At 38.8% G+C, this 15,164-nt stretch overlaps 1 protein-coding gene across 1 annotated transcript in view; it reads right to left on the reverse strand.

The window, feature by feature from the left end:
• The window catches only part of LOC121453178 (catenin alpha-1), a 135,445-nt gene that overhangs the window by 79,572 nt on the left and 40,709 nt on the right, over nt 1–15,164 (reverse strand). The window contains exons 4-5 of the mRNA XM_041659708.1: nt 7,099–7,265; nt 6,523–6,642 (exon numbers count right to left, since the gene is read on the reverse strand). Of these exons, the coding sequence (XP_041515642.1) occupies nt 6,523–6,642; nt 7,099–7,265 (287 nt within the window). The remainder of the gene's footprint in view (nt 1–6,522; nt 6,643–7,098; nt 7,266–15,164) is intronic.

Consider the following 15,164-nt stretch of genomic DNA (forward strand, 5'->3'; position numbering starts at 1 on the left):
TATGAACTTTGCAAATCAACTACGTACAGATATGACCAGCAATTAAGTCCCTTAAGTACACAACACCTCCTCCCTTTTTTTCCTACCCAGAGGAACAATTCAGAATACAAAACAATACTCTCTTCACAAAGAAAAATCAATCAGGTCACTAGCCATTAAGTCATAAAGTGAAGGCTCATATTCCATGATTTCAATTCATGCTTATAATATTCTATAAATGTGGTCTTAAGCGAAAATGTCTTTTTCCATTTCCTCTATCCCATAAGTACAAGGACACCAGGCTGCTGGCAGTATTCCAACTAATGACATCTAGAACACTAAGTGGGATGGGTATGCTAGGTAATAAGGACACACAAGATGGAAAGGAAGCACGGCTGGCACCCAGCCATTACTGAAACGTAAAAAAAACACAGGAATCTTTGGTAAATGTGGATCACTATACAGAGGAGGAATAACCCTAAACTCTAAATCTGCTCCAACAGTATTTTACGCATGAATATAAATTTTCAGCATTAATGTCACTAATTTTTTTAATGATTTTAAGATTAGTATTACATGTATGAACTGTAGTGATATTTCATTTGTCTTTTAATAAATATTAAAGATTGCCTGAAGATCAGTAGTAAAAAAGCCCCATTGGTTAAATCCCAATAGCCATGCTAGTTTGCTACAGAAATCAGGCAGTAGTAGTGCACACCTTTAATCCCAGCCCTAGAGAGGAGTATAAAACAGGAAGAGACATCTCTCAGACACAGTCTCATTCTGAGGATTCCTGGAGGTAGGATCGCCATTTTGGACTGAGGTATAGGTAAGAGCCAGTGGCTGGCTGTTTGCTTTTCTGACCTTCAGGTTGGACCCCAATATATCTGTCTCTGGGTTTTTATTAATGGACAGGAAGAGAAAATTTAAATAATGCAGAAAAGTCAAATTCTCAGAAGTCTCACTTAGCTATTTAATGGCTCTCTTTTCCAGACAACTTCTTAAACATGAGAGACACTACTAAGTGGTTCCTTTCTTCTGAAACTTCAACTCCACATATATTTGGGGGTTTACATCTTCATTCAAACCTTACACAGTGAAAGTTTACTTTTCAACCTAGAATTCTTTTCTCATTTGGAACTTGAATTTTTGAGTAATAGCTCACAGGATGCCAAATGCCCTGTAGCTTAGCACATTAGGCTGAATACTCAGAAACAGAATCCTGTGGATTTAGACTGTGAATCATTTCAAGACTCAAGTTATGCAGTCGTGATCCAGACACAGCAAGCAAGATGTGACTGCCTCGCCAAAAAACGTACCAAGCCACATGACTAACACAGACAAGAATTATGGGCTAATATAAGAGTTAATAAGAAGCCTGAGCCAACCAGTTTATGATTAATGTAGACCTCTATGTATTTCTTTGGGTCTGAATGACTGCAGGATTGGGTGGGACAGAAACCTCGGTCAACAAATGGTGCCCAACTTGTGGACAACTGCATCCACAGAAAACCTGACAGACTTTGGGAAATAATTCTAGACAGAAAAGAATAGAGTTAAGCACGGCTTATTGATAACAGCACTTTCTCGGGTGGGATCTGCTTGCTAGAGGCAAGCGCTCTCATTTAAGAGAGGCTTCCTGACTCAGCTTTAGCTGCAAAACCTTGCAGCTCTTTTAAGAGGTCCTGCCACGAAACACTTAAATGGTGTTAATGAAAAACTAACCACATGCTTTTTGGTGGCAGGGACCTTGAAATGCCATAGAGTTGTGGCAATAAACATGGCTCTGGCTAGTACCTAGGCCATGAGGCTATAATCTCAAAAAGCTAAGGAATGGGCTGGATATCCAGCCATCAAAGCCACAGCTTTAATCCTAGCAATAATGCTTAACAAATTAAAGACTCATGTGGTCAGAAAAAAAAGAGATATACAGTAAAGATAGATTCAAAGACGAAAAGCCACTGAACAATTTATAGTGTGTTTAAAAATATATGTAGGCTTGGGGGGGGGGGAATAAAGTCCTTAAGAGAAAAAAGAAAAAAAGGGAGTAGTTAGGTGTGATGGCACACACCTTTAATCCCAACACTTGGAAGGCAGAGGCAGACAGGATCCCTGTGAGTTCAAGGTGTGGTGGCATTCACCTTTAATCCCAGCACTTGGTAGGCAGAGGCAGGCAGATCTCTGTGAGTTCAATGATAGCCTAGTCTACAGAGTTAGTTCCAGGACAAAGATACACAGAGAAACCCTGTCTCAAAAGCCAAAAATTAAAACTAAAAGAAATAGAGTTTAAAATAAAGCCACGTAAAGATGAAAAATACACAGAGAGTCTGGATACTGTATGTTGTTGTGTTGTCTTTAAATTGTTTGATGGCTGAGGAAAGAGCAAAAGCTGCTAAAAGACATTTGATTATAAATACTGCTGGATTAATCTAACCTATGTATTTTGAAAATGCCTTGACTTCAAAATTTAAGTCAAAAGATATGTTCCTTTGGAGAAGAGGTTTTGCTTTTGTTTCCACAGGAAATGAGAGGCTGTGGATTCATTCTGGATTAGGAAAAATCAGATTTGATCAAGGAAGACCCCCCTGAGAAATCTCCAATAGGAGCAGATGGCCCATATGTCTGAGTTCTACATCCAGAACAGTTTCAAGACCTCTAGCTGAGATAATCAAGCCTCACAGAATATTCCATTCAGAACCTGACCATAATTCAAAATTTTCTTTAGGTCCTCATAAGATTATCAGCGCCCCCAATCAGCAGTAAGTAGCCTGGAAAACCATGCCCACATTCCCAAAAAATGAACTATGGATATTTCCCTTTGTTTAGAATGTTGGTTACAAGTTGTTATGAATAATGGTCAGGAGAAAAGCTAAACAATGGATATTAGATCCAGAGTTCTTGTTTAAATAAAGGGGGTGGGGTGCTGTGGGACAATGTCTTTTATCCTATCACTTGTATTATTTTTAATAAACGCTGATTGGCCAGTAGCCAGGCAGGAAGTAGAGGCGGGGCAACAAGAATTATGAAAGAGGGAAGTTTCAGTCTGCAGTAATGACCGAGACACAGAGCAAACAAGATGTGACTGCCTGGCCGAAAAATGTACCAAGCCACGTAGCTAACATAGACAAGAATTATGGGCTAATATAAGTTATAAGAGTTAATAAGAAACCTGAGCTACTAGGCCAACCAGTTTAGGAGTTAAAAAAAAAAAAGGAATCAAGTTATGCCTTAAACATGTGGCATGCACATCCTGTGGGCGTTTTCTGAATGTTTTGCTCTCACCACAACATCAAAAACCTCAAGCCTCCTAGGGCCGCTGTTCGCTTTAAACATTTATATGTATAATCATCCTGAGCATTCCTATGTGCTTAAAAGCTCAGTCTCTTACAAAGGCTGTCAGAGATGCCTATGACTACCTAAAATTTACAGGCACCAGAATAAGATACCAACACCCGACCTCCCTAAGTCACTGACAAGTCTAGGACAAGAAACTTCCACTTTCCAAAGACTGTATTAGGCTGTTTTAAAAACAAAGTCCTGTGACTTTAGAGAGTTAGTGATCATTCAAGAATAAAGTATAGGGCTGGAGAGATGGCTCAGTGGTTAAGAGCATTGCCTGCTCTTCCAAAGGTCCTGAGTTCAATTCCCAGCAACCACATGGTGGCTCACAGCCATCTGTAATGAGATCTGGTGCCCTCTTCTGGCATGCAAGCATACATGGAAGGAATGTTGTATACATAATAAATAAATAAATCTTTAAAAAAAAAAAAAAGAATAAAGTATAATAAGTACTGACTAGTGATGATACTTAAATAACCGGAATTTTTCCATGTGAGCATTTTCTGAACAAACTTTTCATTTGCCATTTGCCAAGCATTAGGGATAAGTTTTAAACAATGAAGGGACTAACAACCAAATCTCATCTATCCTAGTTGCTGAAGTTCTACTTTCTCTCTTTAGAGTCATTTTTACCTTGTACGGGTTTTTGTTATAAGATAGTAAAATGGGCACTAATGTGGGTATTAATTAGTATTGCAATATGAATAAATCAATCACTAAGTATTCCTCAAGCTATACAGTGCTGATTAGTAATTCAAATTTTGGTGAAAAGTAAGCTATAAAGCAGCATGACAAGTTAATTTATAAAAGAATTCTGTGTTTTAGATTGTGTCATGATTTCTCAACTTCACCAATCTGGTTATAGTACAAGCAAACTAAGGACAAACAGAAAACATACAGAGGAAAAACTACTTTATAAAAACTACTGACTTATTCATCCCATGCACTGTAAATAAGAAATAAAAGCTAAACTCTAAGTAATCTAACATGACTCTACTAAAAGAACTGGAAATTCAAGTGTAAGTTTCTTCTTGTTTCCCTCTAAACAATATAGAACTGTAGCCATAGACACACTTGATCAGATGTTTATGCATAAAAATGACTATACCTGGTACCTGGTAAAAACCCAACCAGTACAGATTTAAACAAATAAAACACCAACAGTACCATTACCAAACAGGTGTGGAGTGTTTCAGAAAACAATCATGCAAGTCAGAGTATGCAGATTAGCTAAGGAATAAGAGGCACTGATTTCTTATAAATATCTCAAAAATCTTTCTGTATAAGAATAGATGACAGTTGAACATCAAAATACTCTGTATGTTGAGGAACCATAGCTAACAATGAGGCACAGGTTATACTCTACAAAGCTTCACAGGTGTACCCCTTACCTCTGCCATCACCTTTACTCTGGCTATGGTATTAATGTACCCAACCCCCACGTTAATATCTTGGAAAAAATGCCAAAAATCACATTAATATTTGAAGGTAGGGCCTTTGGGAAGCAAACAGAAATTAAATACTTCATGAAAAGTGTAACCCCAATGGTGACATTAGTGACTTTGTAAGGCAAGGAAGAGACCCGAGCATTTTTGACAAAGGAAGCTCTCTGTTGGCTCAATGTAGTAAGAAGGGTCTTCTCAATTGCTGGTAATGGCACATTGCTCTTGGACATCCCAAACTTTCAGAACCATGAGCTAAATAAAAAAATCTAAAGGTAAAAAGAATTAAGCAAACTACATTTAGGGATGTAGCTGAGAGTAAAACACTTGCCAAGACCCTAGGTTCCATCCCAGGATGGGATAGGGTAAATTAAGTATAATCTGTGAAAAGGTGAAACCCAAGAAATTGGGAAGCTTGTATCACTCAAAATCTCAACAGGAAAAAAAAAGGCAATATAATGAAGAATTAAAATAATGACTGTTACAAAAAAAGATATAAGTGAAGGGTAAAACATAAGGCCACTGGAACACCAGGCCTGAAGGAACAAGAGCCGGCAGTAACCAAAACTTAGAAACAAGGTCTACAGAGAGTGCCTTTTAGTGACCGAAGACCAGCAGCAGGGAAGAGCCTATACAAAGCACAGCTTCATTCTCCTTTCTCTTCAGATTTTCTATCATGTTTCCACTGGCCAAACCTCAACAGGAACCTCAAGAAAAGTGAGCTCATGGGTACATCCAGACAGGACATATTCCTAAGGCAGGCAGAGGGCAAACAAGGGTAGAAATCAGACACAGAGAAACTAAGTTTTTTTGGTATCTTATTTCAAGAACATTTAACACTTACTGATATTTCTCTTTAATACAATGATATCATGTATATCGGTGGTCCTCAACCTTCCTAACGCTGTCACCTTTTAATAGAGATCCTCATATGTGATGACCCCAACCATAAAATTACTTTCATTGCTACTTTATAACTGTAATTTTGCTACTAAACTGTAATGTGAATATTTCTGGAGCTAGAGGTTTGCCAAATGGTTTGAGGCATACAGACTGAGAATTGCTAAAGTATGAGGAACTCCTAATGGACTCAGGGCACAGAAAAATTAAAACTAAAGCAAAATTACTTTATACTAAGCTTCTACAATTAGACACAAGTTCTTGACTGATACTATGTTTAGCTTAATACAATTTAGTCAAATGTCCTGGTACATGCCTTTAATCCCAGTACTCAGATATTGGGGAGAATGCATAAGACAGGAAGATCGTAAGTTTAAGAACAGCCTTGAACTATGTGAAGCAAACATATTATGAAAATCTGAGTGAAAATTATAGCTTTGCTTTGGCACAATACTAAAAAGATTTGAGGGGGGCAGGAGTTCAAGACAGGGTTTTTCCTGTGTGTCCCTGCTGTCCTGGAACTCGCTCTACAGGTCAGGCTTACCTCAAACTCAGAGATCAGCCTATCTCTGTCTCTCGAGTCCTGAGATTAAAGGCATGCCCCACTGCAGCCAGGCTGAAAAGATATCTCTTAATTTAAGCTCTTATTGAAACTACATGAATGGGGAAAAGTAATGATACCATTAGAAAATTTAGACAAACTAGGTCTTCTCCACTGGATATAGTAAAATACTATCCAGCCTGTTTTACATAGTGAGTTCCAGGTCAGCCAGGGCTGTAAGACCTTGTCTCAACAGACAAAGAACTAAGGAAGCTAAGTAAGTAAATAATATTACAAAATGTCTGCGAATCATGCTTGTACCTGTTGTCTTTTCGCTGCCATAATATTCAGCTTGTCTACTTCCGGTTTCAGAGCCTTGTACTGTATCCCTAAGTCTTGCTCATTTCCGGCATTCTTCAATTTCAATATACCATCTTCCACCTAAAAAACACAACCCCCAAAAACAAAACCAGACAAATCTATAAATAAAATGAATAAATTCTAAGACTCTGCCTTCTTTAACAACTATTCAGAAAACAATCCAAGCAATCACATTGTTGTTGATATACCCTCATATTACCCGAGTGCTTAGAAGGAGGTGGGAAGCCCCGAACCAGTTTATATTTTGGTCTTCTAATACTAGAATGCTAGCAATACACAGAAACATACAAGGAGCATTATAAAGACAGTCAGAACACCTTTGCTACAATTTCTTCAGTAAAACCAAGACAACAGTGACCTATAGTAGAGTATTATATCTACTTGACATAAAGAAGAAACTGAATAAAGCCATCACTGGTTCAAAACCAAATTAAATCTTAATGCTAAACTAAGTATGGACAGCATCACCTTCACTATGACACAAACAGGAAATTAGAGATATAGACCCAAACTTACAACTTTCAGCTGAACAAGTAACTTGTAGACATCTGCCATGTCAGCCAGAATCAGCAGCCGGGTAACAGCAGACAGCAAAGCTCGAGCTGCGCGCACCATGTTACCTCGCTTCACAGAAGAGCACGGGTCATCTGCAAACTCCCCAGCGGCACTCTTCATCAGATCCCCTATTTAGGAAAATGAAAACACAAAACCAGCAGAAATTAACCCAAATAATTTATTTATTAAAAAATTGTGATGGCACTCGCCTTTTATTTCAGCACTCGAGAGGAAGGGGGATATCTATGAGTTCAAGGCCAGACTGGTCTAAAAGTAGAGTCTAGGACAGTCAAGGCTGTTGGGCAGAGAAGCCCTGTCTCAGAAAACCATTAATTGTTTTAAAGGGAAAATAGCGCACACTCATTTCACATATACACGCATTTTAAGAGTACTGTTTCTGTTTTTCTCCCTTCAGTTTGTACTACAGTGAAGTATTCTCATATAACACTGATAAAACAAAATACCCAGAAAGTGACTAGACACTATATGACAAAAAGACTTAAAAATATGTCTTTCTTCAACTCAATGATAATATACGCGCCCCCGCAAAAGTGACAGTCAGGCACAGTGGTAATATTAAAAATTTTAGAAAATCAAACAACAGCAAACAACTAAAAGAAATTAGATAAACTTGTATCAATTGCGGCATCTTCTAGCTTTCAGCCATAACAATTCTTTAATCTCCTGACAGGTGCTTTTTAGTAATTAAAAAAAAAATGAAAGTCACACTGAACATCGGAGTGTGGTGGCCCAAAACTATATTCCAGCATTCCTGAGGTTGAGGCAGAAGACTTTCTGGTTCAATGCTGGCAGGCTAAAAAGTTTCACCCAGTTTCCCTATCAGTCACCTCCCCAAAATCCAGGAAATAAACAAAACCCAACAATTAATTAAAACAACTTCTAAATTCACAAAACGATGAGTAGATATACAAACAAGCCTCTAGCAGAACCAAGTTCAAATGACTGCTTAAAGGCCATCCCTGTAAAGAAACATGACAGTAAGATAATTAAAATTATTTTCTTTTTCACATGTGGGGGTGGGGGCAAGGTCTACCCATTGAGTTCAGCGCTCTGATCTGGCTAGCCAACTTACTGGGGAGCTCTGTCCTTGCCTTCCCAGTGCTGGGACTACAGTGGCACAACACACCCATCCAAACATTTGCGTGGGTTCTGATGATCCAAACTCCAAGCACCACACTTGTAGTACAAGCACTTTAATGACCCTTCTCCTTGGCCCAGTGAGATTTTAATAAGCACTTTCTTTTGTAAAATTAAAAACAGAAAATGAGTCAATAATTAAGCCAGATCAGCAAGATGACTCTGCAGATAAAAGTACTTGCCACCACAGTTGATCCCTGGAACCCACATAATGGAAGGAGAGAGCCAATTCCCACAAACTGAACTCTGACCTTCTCACGCATGCCATGACATGCAAGCCTCTTTATATATCACTGCCTACAATACATAAACAATAAAAATAATTTTCTCCCAGGATTCAAGAGGGAAACAGAACTATAAAGTCAGCTTTGAATATATAAGAAGTTCCACCCCGGACTGGTTACATGAGATCCTGTATCTTAAAAATAAACAAACAAATAAACAAAAGTAAATCAAGTGATGGTGCACTAGAAAATCAGGCAGCTGTATTTCTTCCAGACTGATCTACTTAGTGAGTTCCAGGATATGAAGGGTTATATAATGAGACCCTGTCTCAAAATAAGAAAATAACAGACGTCAGTTAAGTCTTTACAGTGCATTTCTGAGTTCAAAGCACTCTTCCTACAGATCAACAAAAGGCTATCCCAGATGACATGGTCAACAATAAAAACTGAGGACTTACTCTCTTTTTCCCAGTACCTTCTAGTCAATAATAACACATGTGGTATTTACTAAGATATAAAGGAGATTAAACTTAAGAGAATTCTGTACCTGGCAAGGCAGCTCAAGGAGTAAAAGTGTTTGTGAGACAAGGACCTGAGTTCCAATGTCAGAATCCTCCTCAAGCCTAGAGTTGGATCAGCTTATAATCACTTGCAACTCTAGTTCCAGAGGATCTGACATTCTCTTCAGGCCTCTGAGGGCACCAGGCACATACATGGCACACAGATATACATGCAGGCAAAACATCCAAACACATAAAATTAAAGGAAGGAAAAAAAGCAGTTGCTGAGAGTGGTGACACATGCCTTCAGTCCCAGCACTCAGGGGGCAGAGACAGTGAATCTCTAAGTTGGAGGCCAGCCTGGTTTACATAGTGAGTTCAAGGACAACAAGAACTACACAGAGAGACCCTGTCTTAACAAACCAAAAACATAAAAAAGCAAAAATGATTACAAGTTTTAAAAATAGAGAACCTTCTATTACATCATCTGCCAGGATGCCGTATCTATTACCCCAAAACATTTTCTTCTGGATCAAAGATAACAGTTAATGAGGAAACAAAAATAAGCCCATGGCCCTTTATTAGAACAGGGTTCAGATGAAGACGTTCCTGAAGACTCAATTACCTTAACTATATCCCCTGAAAGCAACCAAACTTTATAAAGACAGCTGTAGATAAAGAAGTTGGATAGATAATTATAAAAGGAAGTGGCTAGGTTTTTCTTTCTTTAACTTGAACCCTAAACCTAAAAAGGGGGGGAGGGCAGGTATCTCAGGCTAGAAAGATGGCTCAATGATTAAGAGAGTTGGCTACTTGCTGGGAGGTAATGGTGCACACCTTTAATCCCAGCACTCGGCAGGCAGAGGCAGGCAGATCTCTGTGAGTTTGAGGCCAATCTGGTCTACAAGAGCTAGTTCCAGGACAGGCTCCAAAGCTACAGAGAAACCCTGTCTCGGAAAAGGGGGGGGGGGGGGCGTGGGGAGAGGGGAGAGAGGAGAGGAGAGAGACAGACAGAGACAGAGAGAGAGATAGCTGCTACTCTTCCAGAGAACACAGTCCAAATTCCAACACCCGTGTCAGATTACCTCTACCTCCTTCAAGCACATCAGGCATACAAGTGGTACACAGACATACATTCAGACAAAAACATACACACACAAAATTTTTTTTTTTTTCGAGACAGGGTTTCACTGTGGCTTTGGAGCCTGTCCTGGAACTAGCTCTGTAGACCAGGCTAGTCTCGAACTCACAGAGATCCGCCTGCCTCTGCCTCCCGAGTGCTGGGATTAAAGGCGTGCGCCACCATCGCCCGGTTTTTTTTTAACTTTTTTTTTTTTGTCACACACAAAAATTTTTCAAGAAATAAAAATAAGTGCCGGGCAGTGGTGGCACACACCTTTAATCCTGCACTCGGGAGACAAAGGCAGGCGGATCTCTGTGAGTTCGAGGCCAGCCTGGTCTACAAGAGCTAGTTCCAGGACAGGCTCCAAAGCTACAGAGAAGCCCTGTCTCGAAAAAACCAAAATATAAATAAATAAAATAAATAAACAAACAAATAAATAAAGTGTGTCTCATATATGCCAGGTAGCCTCAAACTCTTATACACTTGAAAATGGTCTTGAACTCTCAGCCCTCCTGCCTCTTCCACCTCCACAGTGCTGGGATTAGAGGTATGAGCTGCCCACATTTTACAAAGAGAATCTACTATGCTGTACTAAATTTTTTGTTTGTTTGCTTACTTTCATAGTGAGTATTTAGTGTGTTGGTTTCTTTGTTTTGAGACAAAGTCTTCTGTAGCCCAGGTTAGCTATGTAGTTGAGGATGATCTTGACTTTCTGACACAAAGAGCTAGCCCCTTCCCAACATATCTGTAATCCCACAATCTGAGAAAACAGGGCATGAGAATCAGAAGTTCAGGGCTGGAGAGATGGCTCAGTGGTTGAGAGCATTGCCTGCTCTTCCAAACATCCTGAGTTCAATTCCCGGCAACCACATGGTGGCTCACAACCACCTGTAATGAGGTCTGGTGCCCTCTTCTGGCCTGCAGACATACACACAGACAGAATATTGTATACATAATGAATAAATAAATTTAAAAAAAAAAGAGAGAGAGAATCAGAAGTTCAATGCCATTCTAGGATACGTAGCAAGTTCCAGGCAGCTTGTGATATGAAGCCCTGTTTTAAATGGCAAAGAAAAAGAAAAATGGAACAGTCATGTTTGCAAGTTTCTTAAGCATAAAGTAGATGTTGGCTTCTAGCAGGAACTGTTGCAGCAGCTACCTCCTTCACTCAACCTGTACAGCACAGAAAGTTACTTCTAAAAAACGGACCTGGTCCTACTGCAATTTACTAGTCTGGGAAACTCACCTTACTGACCCTTAATCTTTCCACATTTTCACTGCTTTCTTGCTGACATCTATTTATTTACTTGGTTATTTGGAAGATGCAGGTGCCACATTACATATGAGGTCAGAAAACAACCTGCCAAAGTTGGTTCTCCCCTTTTACCATATGGATTCCAGAACCAAACTCAGCCACAGGTGTCTTAATCTGCTGAGCCAACACAACCACTTCAACTTCTCCACATTTAAAAAGGCCTTTCCAAGCTGAGATTCTCTCTAGTCCTCAAGGGATTTCTCATCTCCCTCACTTAACTATCACATCAACAGTTTCACACCCCATAGCCCACACTCTATGCCAAGAAAACTCCAAGAAAAACAAAATTTATTATTTTTTCTGAAACAATAGTAATATCTTATTTTTATTTATGTGTATTTGTGTGTGCACAAGGAGGCAAGAAGGGATGTCTAATGCCCTGGAGCTGGAGCCATGGAAACAGGTGCTTCCTTAAGAACTAAACTCAAGTCACAAGAGCAGGAAGCATTCTTTAATGTCTGAGCCATCCCTCCAGCCCCTTAAAGATGCTTATAGCTTGCTTCTTGACCATAACTTTTCTATATTCAAAGTCTAGGAAGGAAAGGGGAGGGGGGTACACAGGAAAAGGAAGGAGGAAGGGGGATACACAGGAAAAGGTAGGGGCAAGGTAAGAGGGAGATGGGGGAAAAAGTGCCCCCCTTTTTTTGTCAGCAGAGGAACATGGCTACAAATTACAGTTCTCCTGTCCCAAGTGTCTTTATTAATAAGATTTGTTCTCCTTTCTATTTAAACAGGTAGAAAAGAATCAGTGCTACATAGTGAAAAGGGGGACCACAATGTGTGCACCACAGGGAAGATTGAAATAGACTAATCTGTGCCAGAATATTGACTGTCTATAGCTAGCCTCAAACTCATGCTCCTCCTGCCTGAGCCTCCTAAATGCTGAGGTTACAAGGATGTTCCACTGCTCCTGGCTTCAAAAATTCTTTTTAAAGGGTTTACAAAAATCAGATATTTAATATATGGGTAAACCACAGGTAAAGTGGTTTATCTGCAAACCCAATCTCACTGTTATTTTTTTCTATTTACAGCTGTTGCAGGAAAACAAATTCAATTATTACGCGAACCTTAGGAAAGCATTTCTGAAACATTTTATGAGAGCATACTTTTTGTTATTGTCAAATCCAACAGAAAAAAAAATTTAAGACATCATCTGGATATGTTTTTTTGCAGACCAGGAAAAAAGGGCCCTGTGTTAAAATGACAGAAGCTCCCAGGTAAACAACTAAGTAATATTAAGCATCTTAAATATGTTAAAATTATCTGTTTTAAGATCAATTTTATGGACATCAGAAAATTCTAAAACCTATCTTATTTCTCAGGACTCTGTTCAATTTATTCTCTTTAATTCATCAGAATTTTAATGCCCTGAAACCTCTTCCCTCTCCTTTATCTGATTATCTGCCTTCAGCCTTTTACTTAAAACTTAAACATATATTTATATACGTCATTGTGTCTATCAAACTGCCTAAAACTATAAAAAATGAATAACATTAACAATATTTTTTTAAATCCTTAGGGCCAGTGAGACTGCTCAATGAGTAACAGTGCTTGCCACCAAGCCTGGGTCCATCTACAGAGCCCAGGCGGTGAAGGAAATAACTGGCTGGTCCAGGAGTTCACTGTAGCATACACACACATACACAGGAAAAATTAAAATCTATAGCCTGCTGGTACAATAGTGTATTATTTGAATTGTCTCACTCCATGAAAAATATTATACACTCATAAAATTATATTATAGGGAAAAAGTAACTGGATTCTAAACATCTTTCAGAATTATAAAATTTAAAAAAAAAGGCACAATCAAGCACAATGTACCCATGTAAGCACAGTCACAGAAAACAAACTGCAAATTAATTTCCTTTATGTGTATGTGTGTCTGGGTATATGCATGTCGACCATGTATATAAAGGAGCCCTCAGAAGTTAGAAGATGGCACTGGATCTCCTGAAACTGGAATTACAGAAAGTTGAGCTACCATAGGGGTGCTGGAAATGGAACCAGAGTCCTCTGAAAGAGCAGCCAGTGCTCTTAACTGTCAAACCATCTCTCCAGCCACAAACATGATTCCTTTGTTACAAAATTTTAGGTAATTTATTTTTTTGCTCTTAGTATCAAAACAAATCAGTACAAAATAATAATAATAGCTGTTCCTTTTTGATGGTGTTTTGCTTTTGAAAAGCAAACTTTTGCTTAAAATTCTTTTGGCCAGGCTTGGTAGCATATACCTGTAATCTCACATTTCAGGAAGCAGCAACACTCAAGGACATCCACAGCTACATCAAGTTGAAGGCTAACCTGGGTACAGGAGATCTCTCACCCTCCCTCCCTTTCCCACCCACTACTTACCTACTACACACACACACACACACACACACACACACACACACACACGATTTTATTAAGGTCAGGCAAGGCGATTTATGACTATAATGTTAATATTCAGAAAGCTGAGCAGAAAAATCACAGATTCAATGACAATCTGAGCTATAAGAGTTTGTTTCCTCTCAATTCCCCAAAAAGAACCATCTTTTTTTTTCATTCTACCCAGAGTATCAAGAAGCAAACATTAAAGAAAACATTATCATACAGTATCCTATACCTAAGAGTTTAACATAAGCCAAAGATCTCAACACCTAAAGAAAGAGAATTTCAGAAACAAGAAAGAAGGAAGTAAGGAAATCACTCTACCACTAGTGGCAATCCCCTCACCCTCACCTTGCACTCACTGATGGATATCTGGAAAAAAAAAAAAAAAAAAAAAAAAACCCTGGGCCCTGGATACATCATCACTACAGAAAACATGACACACAATTCCAAGAATCTCTGGCAGGCACTTTTCACAATACTTTATCTTTTGAAAGTGAACTAATATCAAGTTATTTAAATCTGAATCCACAGATACTAAAAAACCTCTCAATCTACTTTCCTCCCAACCCCTGGTGACACAGAAAGAAACTTTACATTTTTAACTTTTTACAGTCGGCAGAATATTTCTTTAAATTAAAATAGAGTACCACACATATTCATGTTCTCATTTTCCTTACTAATTCAAGTGTGCCCTGCTGCTATTCAGAAACACTCCAAAGAGAGACACTTGCTTCCTGATTACACATTCAAATAAATGCACAACATGCATTTCAACTTGGAATCACTTTCTTTAAGAAATTAACTAGTAGAAACCAAGTTACTGCAACATCACGTCTGAAGTCATGCCAAAGGCAAATGTTAACACTTAAACTGGGTATGGTTGTGCACACCTGTAATGCCAGTACTTGGGATGCTTAGGTAGAAGGACTGATGCAAATTTAAGGCCTGCCTGGGCTATAGAATAAGAGTCTGTCTCAAAAAAATAATAATAATAAAATAAATAAAAACCAAGCCAGTACACTGGTGCACACCTGTATCTCAGCACTAGGGAAGACAAGAGGGAAGAGGTTCAAGAGCTCATGATCATCCTCTGCTACATAACCAGTTGGAGACCAGTCTTGTTGGCATGAAACCCTATCTCAAAATTTTAAGAGGCCAACAAGCTGGCTCAGCAGGTTGTGGTACTTATCATCAAGCTGGATGACCTACCCCAGACACAACAGGGTAAGGTGAAAAAACCAAATACCTCAAGTTGTCCATTGATTTCCAAGTAGCACATGACATAGCATACTAATGTATATACATGTACACATAAAATAAATAAATGTTAAAAA

This window comes from Microtus oregoni, unplaced genomic scaffold (genome assembly GCF_018167655.1).
Source record: "Microtus oregoni isolate MIOR12 unplaced genomic scaffold, Mior012 000011F_ref0000422, whole genome shotgun sequence".
Classification (NCBI taxonomy): domain Eukaryota; kingdom Metazoa; phylum Chordata; class Mammalia; order Rodentia; family Cricetidae; genus Microtus; species Microtus oregoni.